At 44.9% G+C, this 14,787-nt stretch overlaps 1 protein-coding gene across 1 annotated transcript in view; it reads left to right on the top strand.

Annotated features, from left to right (window-relative positions):
* LOC8042344 (glutamate receptor ionotropic, kainate 2) overlaps positions 1-13,078 on the top strand; it is a 153,392-nt gene extending 140,314 nt beyond the window's left edge. The window contains exons 11-14 of the mRNA XM_029986048.4: positions 1,489-1,711; positions 8,464-8,729; positions 11,460-11,471; positions 12,557-13,078. Coding sequence (XP_029841908.2) covers positions 1,489-1,711; positions 8,464-8,729; positions 11,460-11,471; positions 12,557-12,799 — 744 coding nt within the window. The 3' untranslated portion in view covers positions 12,800-13,078. The remainder of the gene's footprint in view (positions 1-1,488; positions 1,712-8,463; positions 8,730-11,459; positions 11,472-12,556) is intronic.
* The last annotated feature ends 1,709 nt before the right edge of the window (positions 13,079-14,787 follow it).

The following is a 14,787-nucleotide window of genomic DNA, read 5'->3' as shown; positions in this document are numbered from 1 at the left end:
TTCCCTGCGAATCCTAGGTGTCCGGGGACCCATTCAAGAAAGACGTGGTGATAAGGTTGGGCAGCCATGCAGGATGTCAGTTCGTGTTTGATCTGCCGGTATGGAGTTGGTGAGAAGCCTCTCAGGGTTCCTCGACTATCTGAGTGGACAGTAATGGATTCGGTAGAGTGAGGCTGTAGAAGGATGACTTCTGCTGTAGACTGCACCTCTGCCGCTGTAGGGGAGGGTACATGTGCATGGTGTCGGACTGTCTCTCTTTTGGGGCCTACTGTGACGGTGGTAGAGATGCACTTCTTATCAAGTCAAATGCGAATGCATGAATGTCGTTCTACCGCTCCCTTAGTTCATGTGCGGAGTACTGGCGCGGACGGGCACGTTTCGCTACTGCCTCAGTTGCGGCCGACGGCCGAGCGCGTGTTCTCGTAAAGCGACCGCAGCGCGCCGCCCTCCCCCGCCCTCCCGAGGACGCCCGCCACGAGAGCGGCAGCCGAGCGCGTGCTTTCAGGAAGCGGCCGCAGTCCCCCCCCCCCCCCCCCCCCCCCCCCCCCCCCCCCCCCCCTTTCCGGCAACGCCCGCCAAGAGAGCGGCGGCCTAGCGCGTGCTCTTGTGAAGCAGCAGCAATTGGCTATCAGGAGCCGTTTTGCTCAGCCAATGGGAGGATGGGCATTTCTTTCGCTTTTTTTTTTTTTGCGACTACAGACGCCGCTGACTCCCGTTTATGGGATAGTTAAAGCTTTTGCATTACAACATTTAGAAAACCCTGGTGGGCCTCACACACGGTTTTTCAATAGGGACGACATCACATAATGAGGCTGTAGTGCCATTAACGGCCATTTATAATTTATATTTAAAATTACATTTAACCTGGATGAATAAATAAATGATTGAATGAATGCGATATGGCTATTTTCTTAGGATGGGCGCTGACTCGCGTCACCAAAGACAAATACTGTATCTAACATTATCCTTAACATGTTTAAGAAACTTTGATTTAAAAAAAAAAAAATCCTTTAGTCTCTTAAATTCTAAATAATTTATTTTGGCTTCTCTTTGCTCATCCTTCGAAAGCTTTTTGTTACATCCTCCTCACTGGCAAAATGCTCTTAAGAAGGCTGCCTCTTGGTAAAATATTACCATAGGTGTCGACTTCCTTAAGTTTCATAGTAGAATGTTTAGGCGTCGTTATTACCTTCCCAGATATAATGCATGTTCTATCTGACTTGTTGCATTCGACTTCCGAACTTTCTGTTCGCAACTGTCCAACCATAGCCTCAAATAATAATGTAGTTAACTAGAAGCATCGAACATTTTCAGTATTTTTATTTCAAAAATTGATTCAGCAAGCGCCAGAGTGGGGAGTTCTATGAATAGTTCATGAAAGACATTTGGAGATGGTAGGGCTCGTCGGGTTTCCTAGACTTACCGAACCTCCTACATTTTGACTGAGTGTTTCAGACTAATTGCGCCGTTTCTTTCGCCTTCCTGCAGGATTCCAAAATCGAGACGTACCAGAAGATGTGGCGGTATATGGAGAACCGTCCCACCGTGTTCGTAAGCACGTACGAGGACGGCGTGGCCCGGGTGTTGCAAGGAAACTACGCCTTCCTGATGGAATCCACCATGCTAGATTTTATGGTGCAAAGAGACTGCAACCTAACTCAAGTTGGTGGGCTCCTCGATTCGAAAGGCTACGGAATTGCAACACCTATGGGTGAGCAGGGTCAACCTTTACTTTTCTCTACTCTACCGTGCTCGTCGGGAACTTACCTTTGGAAGAAACAGGTTCCACTGTGAAAAACGAGATTACCAACTAAACTACGTGCTGATATTCTTTTCTGACAAAAGCGTGGGGTTTAACTTTGGCTCCTGGTGACAGCAAGATCTTTTGCAGATGCTGAATTGCCATGGAGCCACAGCTTGCTGCTGGGCGAGTGTAGTCGATCAATGTGACACGTCTGATTTTTAGCGAGCCCACAATCCGGCGGTATTTTGGCGTGAACGTCTGATTACCACACGGATGGCGAGAGTGGTCTCGAAGCCTCTGACGTGCTTTTCCCGAGTACTCCATTATTCAACTGTCGATGTCAGCATGTGCAGAGCAGCATAACAACTTAAGTTTTCCAAAGGAAGCACGGCTTGTTGATTGCTTCCAATGTAAAATAGAGAACGATCATAATTTCAGCTTCCGTCGGCTATAGCGTCGTCGCTGGATGCGTTTGCAGCAGACATTCTGCTATTTCTTGGTTCCGTTGGGAGATGACTTGAAGCGTTCCTTTTTTGTTTTGTTCTATTTCAATCTCTTCTCTTTCTAGAAGACAAACTTCTCTTTTTTGTGTGCAAATGCATCATCTCTTCATGATATCTGAACTCGCTCATGACACTCAAATTAGACCTTGTTCTCGGGGTGATCATTATCGGACCACAGGAAAGACAACTTCTGTAATTTATTAAAGTGGACAACTGTAAAAAGGGGCGCCAAAATAATCTCGACCATAAAAGTTGTCGCATGAATTCCGGCATCGTTCATGACGTTTTACCACGGGCTTGGTGTTTCGGAGTAGCTTGAGCGTGTGTGTCAGCAGGGTTGTGGATTTGTGCTATTTGCCGGACTCGGTAGATATTTCTCATCTACCAGCGCAACCAACTACAAAATTTTCTCAATCCGGAAGAAGTTACGCGTATAGCATTTAAAAAGAATTTACGCGTCTCTATTTCTCAAAGGAGATCACGCTCCATATTTAGTCATTGAGATATTATGATAGGAGTTTTGGAATAAGGAGACGAAAACGCGATTACAGAAAAACAAAAAATTTAATTGATGCTTTAAAGAGCTACTAAAAATTTAAAAAAAAAAGTTTCTTAAACGGTCTGGGTGGAACGTACGTGTCGAGAAATTAAGTTTAAGCGAAAGAAAAAAGTTTTTTAGAGCAGTATTGACTCGCGAGACGCGATTTGGTCTGCAGTCACCTCCTATCCACTTGTTTTCTCTCTCGGCATTTTGGGCGCGTGGACGAGAGGTGGATCGTCACGTCAAGTGTCAAAGCCTACGTAGGTTTTCGATTAAAGACGTCAATAGCCTTACTGTTCGCTGGCAGAGTGTGTGCCTGAGCCTGGGATGGAGCAGGGGAGTTTCTTTGAAATATAGTCCAAGCCTCACTTAAAGAGACACTGAAATGAGCTAAAGATTTCTGAAAAGGCGGTGATGGGACAAACCACTTTTTGTAATTTCCCAGGAAATAATTTTTCGCGCATAATTTTCGCCGTTAGACGCCTGTACGTTTGCGGTCATGGCCAGCTCTATGTCCGCCTACAGATCAGTGGCCCTGCCCATTATTGCTGGATTGGATTGGCTGCTTGGCCGAAAAGGCTTACAATCCCAGTATCTCCCTGTCGCGACTTCCCGTTCGTCTAGAAGGACGTCTGAAACCGCCTTTTTGTTGTACGAGCAGACGCACGGCAGCCTCCGGCATCATCTGCTATTCCGCCACCGCCTCTCGCCGCCTGCAACGCCGGTTAGATGCGACCATTAAAGCGGCGCGTCGGTGTCCGTTGTCGCCTGCGCCTGTCTGCTATTCCATCCCTGTCTAAAAACGTCTGGAACGCGCAGCGTTGCACCATTCAGTCATGCACAAGCGATTGCCCAACACAGGCCTCTGTCAAAGTCCGTCGATGCAAAGTAAAAAGCGACCGAGAGGACAAAAAAAAATGCAGTTTTTCATTTTTTTTTTGTTCATGCTGTTTTTTTTTTTTGATGGCACCGCGAGCAATGTTTTTGAACGTCGTGACGCACAGTTAAAACACGACCTAAATATATTCGTTATTATGAGGCTAGGTGCACTGCAAAACTTGAGAACTACTTGCATTCCGAAGCAAAATATCCGGATCATACGTGGATAGATTTGATGAGTGCTGAACACCTAATCGCGTCCAGTCAAATGGCTCGAAATTGCTTACCTGTGCAGGTGTATTCTGGATATTGAAACCATGGTCGCAATCACAACAGTCACAACGGTTCCACAGTTCACAAGGCAGCGGGGCCACTTTTATGAAAACCAACGTGTATAGTCTGCATCAAGACGCGAAAGCAAACAAATCAAGCCAGATCATGGAAAATAGTTGACGTGGGACGCTAGGCTTCGGCCCGTCCCTCTGGGAAAACAAGCGCCACCTCAGCGATTCTGAAATGTGCGTACTTGCGACAGTGCTTTGCTGCAAGCTAGATTGGTTGAAATCTTACTTTAAACACCTTCATGAACGCAGAACGACTCGCACTCATTAAACTAAACGAGCTACACTCGTTGAGAACGGCGCAAGGGCAGGCAGCCATGTTTATTATCCCTTGAAAAGATGGCGGAAAAGGAAATCTCGGAATATTTTCGTAAACAATAATGACTCAATCGAGATTATTTGTTTCTCGAACATAAAAGTCTTGTTGATAAAAATACCATTAGGTCATGGAGAAACAATTTTACGACGAACATTTAACGCGTCAATAATCTCTCGAACCAATGGGAGCGGTGAAGCTCTGCTTAGCTAGCTACGCAGTTTTTATTATACAGGGCTTCTCCCCCCCCCCTGAATTGCGTCTAACGACGTAAATATTGAGCAATTTTTATTACGTGGTAAATGAAGTGTCACATCACGCCTTTTAAAATATTGTCTTTTCTCATTTAAGTATCTCTTTGATGGCTGGTCCCTGTTCCGGTTGAGAATAATCCTCTATGGACTAATTATAACAAAGCTATAGTCGGTGAGAAGCTAAGAAAGAGGTGGAAGCTCCTCCCACCTCTTTCTACTTTAGCACAGCGAATGCTGAAGTCGAAATCCTCTGCTAAAGTGCAAGGAGGTGGGAGGAGCTTTCACTTCACTCTTAACCCGTCAAGACTATAATTCAACAAAAAACACCCGAACCCAATCTAATCTTGAATCATCAATAGTGACAGATGGCCCAGTTGGTACATGACTTATTTTGACAAAACGCGCCGCAAGACAGGGACAGAGTAGGTAAGACAACACGAAGCGCGAAGGGATTCGTGTTGTCTTCCCTAATCTGTCCCTGTCTTGCGGCGCATTTTGTCAAAATATGCTTGAATCATATTTTGTGCCAACCATATAGATAGAACAGGCAAACGCAAAAACGAACTTTTTTTTTTTGCCATTACTGGAAACGACACCCGTTGTCGTTGGCGTTGACGTAATAGTGCAGCGCTTGGAGCGCGTCTGTGACCGCTGCGTCTAGCGTCCTATGGCGCTCATGCATTGAAATATGTCGCGATGTGGCAAAAGAAAACTTTGCAAAAGCCGCAGCGTCATGCTGTAAGATGTCGCGATCCTGGTGGTTGGCCGTAGAAGTTCCGGCAAAAAGCACGAGCAAACGCCAGTGTCGCTGTCGTCGCGGCATCCCAACTCTTGGCTGCCCAAGCTTTCAAGTTGGAGGAGAGCGACCAGCAGCGAACAGGCGTCGCCTGCCGCATTCACCATTACCACTGTGGCACCGCCAAAATCGTGGTCGGCGTCTTCATGACACTTCTATGGCGTTATCGGGCATAAAAATCGAGGAACCACTTTTTTGGACTTCATAAACACACCAGTCGACGACGCATTCCAGTCACCAAGTAATAGGCCGTAGGGTGTTCGTCACGACATGGCCAACTGCTTAGAAAAAACATCGCGCGCCACTCCCCGGTTTCGAAGCTGGGTCCGCTGAGTGCGAAGCAAGCACGTTACCATAGAGCTGCGTCACAGCAGCTTTGACAAAACGTAAGATATATGGCATTTGTCAATAAAACACAAACACACCCATGCGTATGAGTCACGTCTAGTGCCCGCTAGTTGGCTACAGTTGGTGTGACGTTAGGGTAGAAAATTCTTCGTTATTAATAATTAATTCCAAACTTAATCGGAGTTTCTTGTTCAAATCAAAAGCTTCACTTAGGTGGTGCAAGCAGCCGCCCGATCCAAAGGGATCGGGCCTATCCATCCATCCAATACCACCTAGAAGACAAGGCCTGCCCATTGCGCCATCGTTTGTGCATCCCTGAGCCGCCCCAAGCGGAAGACGTTCTGGCGTTTGACGAGAGTGCGGCGCAAAGCAGCAGACGCGGGTGTCTTGGAGTCGCCGCGTGCTGGCAACTCCAAGATACCCGAGCGAGACGCTGAACGATACGCTGGCGGCGACGCTGACGCTTGTCGCCGTTCGTAGCAGGAAAAGTTGCGAGGTGCATGCTTGTGAGAACGAACCCCATGAGCAATATGCATAGTAGCAGCGCCCCTACCGGCTCAGGTGCACTCTGGGGCAGGCGACAGTAAACGGATATAGCTTCGGTTTTGGTTTCCTCGGGTTGTGCATCTGTCGTTCGCTATCGTCTCCGCACCGCCATTGCTCACGTCGTCGTAGACTTCTCCACAATTACACGCGGTGCAGTATGTACGCTTTTTTTTTTCTCGTCGCTTCGTTTTAGACACAGAAAATAACGAAACAATTACGATTTTGCTGGTATGCGAGCGAAAACGCCGCAACGGCGAAGTAAAGTAAATGCAGATCGACATAAGCCTAACGCAGTGCCAGCTCACTGCGCGCATTTGTTTGCAACCTCGAGAGCAGCCACTTAGTCTATTACTTCTGTTTTCAAACACCCTTGCTCCCGTGGCCAATTTCCGGACAGCGACGTGGTATGAGGTGCGTGTTTGCGCTTGAACGCACTCTCATACAGGCAAGGTATGATGGCGAGGGCAATGGCGGTGCGTAGACCATAGGCAACCTGCAATGCTGATTGGTTCAGCGATATCTAGCGACTGAAGCAAGAAATTTTGGGTACCTTTGGGAGTGGCGGCTGCATTGTTCAAACGAGCTTTTACCCTGGTGGCGCCGCTTAGCCTAGTGTCTGAAACAAGAAATACTGGGTATCCCAGGAAGCCCTGATCGCTTAGCATGCCAGTACAGCGGAAGCAACGGCTGTGGCGGGTCAATGGGAGCGTGACTACGTATCACCGGAGCGCGCCGCTACTCCGAACAAGTATCAGGCTTTTCGCTGCGTCATGCTCCAATATGTGCGCGTCGCTTCGTGCATTTCAAAGACATCGACACGCAGTGCGGGGCTTATCATTCACCCTTTTCCAAGTTACAACGAGACAAGGTATAACCGTGGGCTCTCACTCTGCCGGGGCCGCCTGGCTGTTGCCGGCTGGCTATCCAGATGATAGATGCTCAACACTGCGAAACTGAAACCGAAACTACCCGTTGACAGTCTCCTGCTCCCACAGTGCACCTGTACTGATAGGGGCACTGCTATTTTGCATATTGCCCATTGATACTTCGCCGTCAAGACACCACGGTGCGTGAACGCGACACCGACGTTCAACCACTTCCCCGTGACACGTCTCAGCTATCGCTGTGACTGTGCATTAAATTAACAAAGGACTGCTCATTTATAATTTACGAGAGTGGCAAGTACATATCATACCGCTGAAATTAAAAAGTGGCATACTGCGAAGTCTGATACTTTTGCAGGGTTTCTTGTCTCAGCCTATTGAGAACTGAAATTGTAGTGAAGTTTTCATCTTTCCCATGCTCAGACGTCACGTTGCAGTATTTGTTTGGTTCCTTATACTGGAAACAGCATTAAAGTGTTTCGCTTATTTTATATATTCGCGCGAGATACGTTTGAACGCGGTTTAATTTATGTAGGGCCGAGATAAAGTTTTCTGACCGTACTAGACCAACGATGCCTATACCGTCAGAGGAATCTATCGCGAGAAACATGACAAGCGAAGACTTAAATACTATATTGAACATTGATTTTATTATCTGTGCGCAGTATTGAGAAACGAGATGTGAATCAGGGCAGACATCTTTTTGTAGTTCAAATTAAAACTACGACTTCATTGGTTTTTTGAAACTTTAAGAATCAGGCTGCAGCGAGGAAACTAAACAATTCTAAGATAAAGCGATAATTTAGCGAGTCATATTACCTTTTTTTAATAATTTACTGTTCAATTAAAACTCTCGCTAAAACTTTTTATCAGATAAAATTATATAGTCTTTTTTAAATATTACTCATAACGAACATCATTGTGTTAATTCGGGAAATCCACACGTAACCGCTTAGAGCTGTTTTCGCACAATCACCATGTACAAGCGTACCATTTTAATTGACGCCGAGTCGATTATAAGTTGCGAAAGTGCCGAGTAGATACAGGCTTACTTCGCTCAGGCTTCAGTTTTTTCTCAGTCTAAGATTATTACATCGCCAAACCTACAATAAAAACCGCAAGGACCCAACGAAATGAATTGTTGGCAGACTCTTACTGTCGTTTCACACCTCAGAAAAGTTGTCCTTAAATATTCAAGTTTCAATCACAGTAAGTTAATGTCACCGGCCGCTGGTGTACAATCGTGCTGTTATACCCGTCTCCTCAAGCTTGAAATGAGCATCGCGAATCTCTGGACGTTCCTTGTTTCAGGGTCACCGTGGAGGGACAAGATCTCCCTGGCCATTCTGGACCTACAGGAGAAAGGCGTCATTCAAATGCTGTACAACAAGTGGTGGAAGAGCCCCGGTCTGACCTGCAACCGGGACGACAAGAATAAAGAGGGCAAGGCCAACGCCCTGGGACTCGCCAACATCGGAGGTGTCTTCGTCGTACTGCTCTGTGGCCTCGCCGTCGCCATTGTTACTGCCGTCATGGAGTTCTGCATAAACTCTCGGAAGCACGCACAGACAGACCGGGTAGGTTTAACGTCCTAGCCGTAATCTTACATTTGAAAATCTTACCAGGGGGCCTGTATAGCCAGATTGTGGCCAGATGATATTGTTGACTGCCCACTGACTTGTAATCAGTTTCGCCTGATGATAGACCGCCAAGGACGCTTCATGCAATTAAAACTCAGTTAATCCGTATAAACTGTCACCTGACGTTCGGTTGGGGCAGAGCGACAGCCGGGCGTGTAGTCACGTGACACATTTATAGTTATGATTAGGCTGGAAGCGCTTTTAACGTTGGCTGAGGTTCATCCTAAGCTAAATTGGGGCACGCATACCTTGGTTGTTCAAGTGGCTATGAGAAGTAATGATCAGAACCACGGTGCCTAAGGTTGCACACTGGGCGACAACGCTAGCACGAACATGACATTAGTGATTTTGACATTTTGCTTTGATAGGCTACAAAATTGTAGGCTGAGAACATTCGTGTCGAGTATGAGTACTTGCTACCAGACTGTAGATTCGATGAAAGCTTTTTATTCTAATCGAAGGTGGATAATCTGATTCCTTGTTTGTTCTAAGAGTGTCGCGCGAGTTAAAACATGACGAAATCTGGGTGCTTTGAAAATTAAAAAACAAAATTCCGAATAAGTGTTTACACTAACCTAAACTTATTAGGAGGACATAAACGAAATCTCCACAAAATGAGTGGTTCAGCTGCCTTATTATTTCTCTCGTTAATCACGAAATATAGAAATTTAGAATTTACCGAAACTTCGCAAGGTGTCTATCACCCAAGAAATGACAGATATATAATTGAAGCCGCTAAATGGACTGATCTATTTTAAAAAGAACACAGATTAATATATTTTTAACCGAGGTAGCACGAAAGAAAAACTGTTTGGAGAATATTATTGTTAAATTTTTTCAGGCATATCTGCTTTTATGTTTCGTAGTAAGTGCCATGGCTCGTTAATTTTGGACCTATAGAAGAGAGTCGTTCTTTTTTTTACAACCTGCATGTTGGACTAGGAGCGCACGCGGCATATGTGTCGCTTCCCTCTATCAATTATATTTAAAAACCTTTAGGTCCGGTCCGTGATGGTTCACGCAACTTTAAAATATATGAGTTAGGTCGGTCGCTAAGTTTATATTTTGTAGGCTCTAAACGGTTCTTTTTACTAGTGCACGCGCTTGAAATGTTTTGTGAACATGCTTCATTTAAAACCTCATTTAACAGCTCAAACATGCAGTAAACTTCATGTGCAGCCAATTTAGTGCTTCACAGGACTTAAAGGGCCACTGACAACCTCAACCTCGATACTTTTTTCTTTTTTTTTTTTTTTAATATTGCAAACAATTTAAATGATTGCTTGAGATCGCACTAAAATATCAAGCTGGTAAACTGCGTATCTGCAGAAAATCGTTTTTTGAGAAAGCGTGATTTGAAACGCTTGCCCGAATCTCTGACGTAAATAACGACATGGTGCACTCCATGCCTTTTTAGATTACTTTAAAGAGGAAGTGTCGTTTAACTTTCACTTTTTCCCTCTTAACGTTCATAGGCACGCACACGTCCCTTCCGACCAACCGCGATAGTATCTTGAGGGATTTCACTTCGCGTGCAGACGAAGTGTCAGCTTGCTGTTCCTTTTTTTAGCAGTGTTAATCGGTTTAAAACGATTTTTAAAAGGCAACGAAGAAAACGACGTCTAGCGGACCTTGGTGAGCGACGTGAGGGGCTACGTCGCGATGGTGCTGCGTGAAGTTCCGCCCCAGTACTTTTAAATGTAAATGTGCCGTGCTTCACTCGTTTTCCGAAAGATAAAGAACAAAACATAGCATGGTAGGCTGCAATCCCCGAAGAACAGCTGCAGGGGTCAGCCTCATACCTTCTGATTTGTTCTCCCCACGTTGTTGACAAGGACTATGATAAAAACCTCAATGCATTCAAATCGTTGGGAGTTGGATTCCGACTTCAGCAGAAACGTGCATTCGTTCCAACAAACTTTCTGTCACAATGCCATACTGAGAGTTTGAGTAAAAAGTTAGGAGACAACCGATGTTTGGTCATTAATGCTTCCGGTCTGTGATTTTTATTTTTTGAAGTCAGTAGTGTGGTACTTTTACAGTCGTCGTAAAATAAATTATTTTATAAACTACAATAATGGCTACAGACATACGACTTTCGAAACCTCTTAGTGTTTTAAAAAATGGCTTCGCCAATTACATCAGCAAAAAAAGAAGCAAAGAGGAGCTCAAAATGGGGGAGAAGAACACAAACTTTACCAGGCCCTTTCGCACGCCAAATGTTTTTTTTTTTTTTTTTTTTTGCGATGATCGTTTTGTTTGTTTTGTTACGCGTTTTCGACGCGTTTGAGTCGTTAAAAATGATCGATATTGGGGTTGTCAGTTGCCTTTTAAGATGCAAATTAATCTGTTGTGGGTAGAATGTATTTTGAAATGATGTTACAAATGTCAAAACTCCATTCTCTCTTTTTTTGTTGAAAATTCGGACTCACGGGGACTTTATAAAGGCCAAAGACCAATCGTTAGATATTTTATTTATGGACAATTTATTAACTGCATAGAGATCTCCTGTTCTTTGTTCAAACCCACACTTCAAGGGCGACGTACACTTCGAGTTCCACTTTTTCCCCTTCTTTTTTATATCCTCTCCACTTTTTACCATGCCCAAACTTGGTTCCCCTCGCAGCTTAGAAGAATGGAGAGCTAAGACGATAATCTTCTCTGTAGAAAACCGATGATGTACGTCAGCCGTTAAGCAAAGAACGTTAACATTTTTTTTTATTACTGATATTTACTACCATCCAGTTTAAAATTTTCCCTCCGAATTCAAGCTTAACATGGCAAGAAAGTTTTAATGGTGGCACTTTGAATATATTATTTTCTGACTGTCTTTAAACAGGCGTTGTTACGTCTTATAATTCCGGTGCATAGTTTAGTACACTACACCTGATGCTTTCTATAAATGAATAAAGGTTTCCCCTCAAAAATCACTCGCCAATTAACAACATTTGATTTAAGAAACCTAATGTACGGAGAGCGGTAGAGATTGAATATGTTTTTTTTCGTTTTCTTCGGTACTATAGTGACTGATTGAGGTTGTGCGAATTCACCGAAGCGTAAAATTAAACGAAAAGCAGAGTGTGCTTCAACTTTTGTTCTGCTCTCTACGTCAGCTGCGCGCTTTGCTGATGTGCTTTTTGTTCTGCTGTTTGGTTGCATGGTAGATGTACTAAAGTCGGTGACAGGTCAAGAACGTAGTGGAAGCTCTCCCCAAATCTTTCCACTTGAGTAGAGCGAACGCTGGAGAGGAGGCGGTCTCCTCTCCACCGTTCACTCTTCTGTAGTGGAAAGGGGCGGGAACAGCTTACACTTCCTTCTTTACCTGTCACCGACTTTATTGCTGCTTATAGCCATGCGCTAAGGTGCCTCCATGTTTTTTTCGCAGTCCTACGGCTTAAAAGCTCGTTTGTCAATTGATGCGTCTTCTTGTATTCCAAAAAAATTGAATAGGGAAGGCCAACAAACTAAAACAATAGAAATAAAAAGTTTTTTTCACGTGAGAGCCAATTTTTTTTTTTACAGCAAAAACAATGTTTTGGACACATTACTTGAACATGTTGCATATCCTAAGTAACAAAATGGCTTAGGTTTCTTTATATCTCAACTGAAGCAATCTCATGACCATGTTAAACCTAGCGCATAAAGCAATTATCACTCCCGGGTTCTTTCCTTTTCCGTGCTCTGAAAGACGTGGAGGCACCTTAACGGCGTAGCGCCTCGCCCTTTTCTGCCTTCTGGTATAACCGACCGCTTCTGGGGCGCAGAACTTGGTTTTCTGTTCCACGCAGCAATCTCTCTGCTCGGAGATGGCGGAAGAGCTGCGGTTCGCCGTCCGCTGCCGGGCGTCTCGCCAGCGACCCGCCCTGCGGCGGCAGTGCTCCAAGTGTATTCCGGGGACCACGTACGTCCCCAGCGCCATGGACCTCCCGCAGGAGAACGGCATCATGCAAATGCTAGAGATGCGCAAGTCACCGCTTCACTTCGAGTGCGGCGGCACCGACTCCTAGCAAAGGGCCCCGGAGGCTGGTAGCCTGGCCTCCTCTTCGAACTATGACGTGCCCCAGCTGTGCTACCTGGGCACGCGACCTTCGACGAGCCTCCACTCTGCGTCCACGTCCACCATTCAGCAGGACATCATGCGCTGCCCCATTCACCACGGGCCGAGGCCGTCGCCTTCTTGAGGACTCGGACCACACTCCCTCTGCTGGTTGCCACTGCCTCCAAGCCATCCTCGCCCGCGGACCCTTGCGCCCACGTCGGGCGTGTGACAGCGTTGACAATGAACACGTTTTCCTCAGAGACTCCTTTTTCAAGCTTAGCAACGTGCACCTGAGAACCTATCACATTTAGGTTTAGTTGTTGGTTTCTTAACTTGAGTGCATCTTGAACCATGGCCTTGAACTTCATCGCGAACATGAACCTTGGATGCCCATCATCGAAAAGCACCATGGACGTGGTTTGTGCATCTAGGACACACGATGATGTGGGTATTTGTTGGATGATGTTCCAATTTATAGTTTCTTTGAAGAACCAAGGACTGCCTAGAACAGGTTTCTTGGAAATGTGGTCATGGACTCAAACATTCTCGAGATCGATTAGGCGCCACTTCTCAGATGGAGTTTTGCTATTTTAAAAATTTGCTCGAGAGTGTTAGGCGGGCTTTAATAAGGTAATTGTGTGTCCCCTTTAAAAGGTGGGGGTCGTGCCCATTTAAACCTGGAATGTTGAGGGTTAATTAAGAGTTTATAATCATTGAGACTGCGTAGTTGGGTTGCGGACCCAGAGTGGTTATATGGAGGCAGCTACATAATTGGGTATATTTTATTGCTGTGTTAGCGGGTTTACAGATCATATGAAACCTCCTTGAAGTTTGTCTTAGTTAGGGTAATGATTCTAAGGGGTTCGAAGTTATCTATTAAAACTCTCCCCAATAGGTTGACCCCAACAACTTTACCGGTGTTTATTCATATACGTGTTGTTTACTCAATTGCTCACGCCATTTTTCTGAAAACAAGTAACTTAAGCATTTTGAAGTTTAGAAATGTTTGCTATAAAAATACAGATATTCGACTCAAGAATATCGCCAATTAAAAGTGGTTTATTATTAGCGTATGTTATGATAATATTTCATATATTCCAAGAGAAATATTTCGTCACAAAACTTTTTATCGGGGACTGTTATGCGGGACTGTTTGTTCGAAAGTGAAGATTCATCTACTGCTAGAGTTGCTACAGGTCCTTGCTCTGTCGCTTCTCAAGCAAATGAAGAGATGCACGCAGGTAACCGCGGCACTTAGAGATATGCAACACCAAATGTAGATTATCAGCTCGTATCCCTACGTCGTGCACTTGTGTGTTTCAGAAGGTCCAATGATGACACTGTTTGTAAACGGAGCGATCGCTGGTCGGCAGGTGGTCTATTGCAAACGTCGGGTATATTTGCGACCGATAAATATTGTTAGAATATACCGGGGGAGTGGAGTACTGATCCATAATGTCTTGAGGACTTATAAAATACATTTTCTTTAACCAATCGCTTTAGAGTAAGAGATTTAAGAAAAAATGACAGAGGAGTATTTACCTGCAGTATATTAAGCCTGTACTTTTGTTTAGGAGGGTAGCGTTGGGGTGTCGTCATAATCTTTAAAATTGCTATCGATTGTGAAGCTTGTCGTTTTGTGTACGACTCACTTTGGGATGGTAGAACCTTGGCTTCCATCGTGTGATTGCATCGGCCCGCTTCTTTTGATAGAATATATTGAAGGAAGACCAGTGCAAATGCCAGAATATTTTTGTTCTTAAGTTTTCGCAGGGACCATTAGTGATACCGACACAGCTTTGCTTATCAGATCAGAGGATTTTTTGTCTTAATACGTGTTTGGAAACAAAAACGCCAGCGAAATACCAGTATCACACTTCTAATTCCGCTGATACTGATGCTCACTTTAGTTTTAAATGATAATTACTGGGAGGTGTCTGCAGTATTTCTGCCATT

Source organism: Ixodes scapularis, unplaced genomic scaffold (genome assembly GCF_016920785.2).
Source record: "Ixodes scapularis isolate PalLabHiFi unplaced genomic scaffold, ASM1692078v2 PGA_scaffold2__306_contigs__length_199485367, whole genome shotgun sequence".
NCBI lineage: Eukaryota > Metazoa > Arthropoda > Arachnida > Ixodida > Ixodidae > Ixodes > Ixodes scapularis.
The sequence above is the reverse complement of the archived record's forward strand: the minus strand, read 5'-3'. Positions and strand labels throughout refer to the sequence as shown.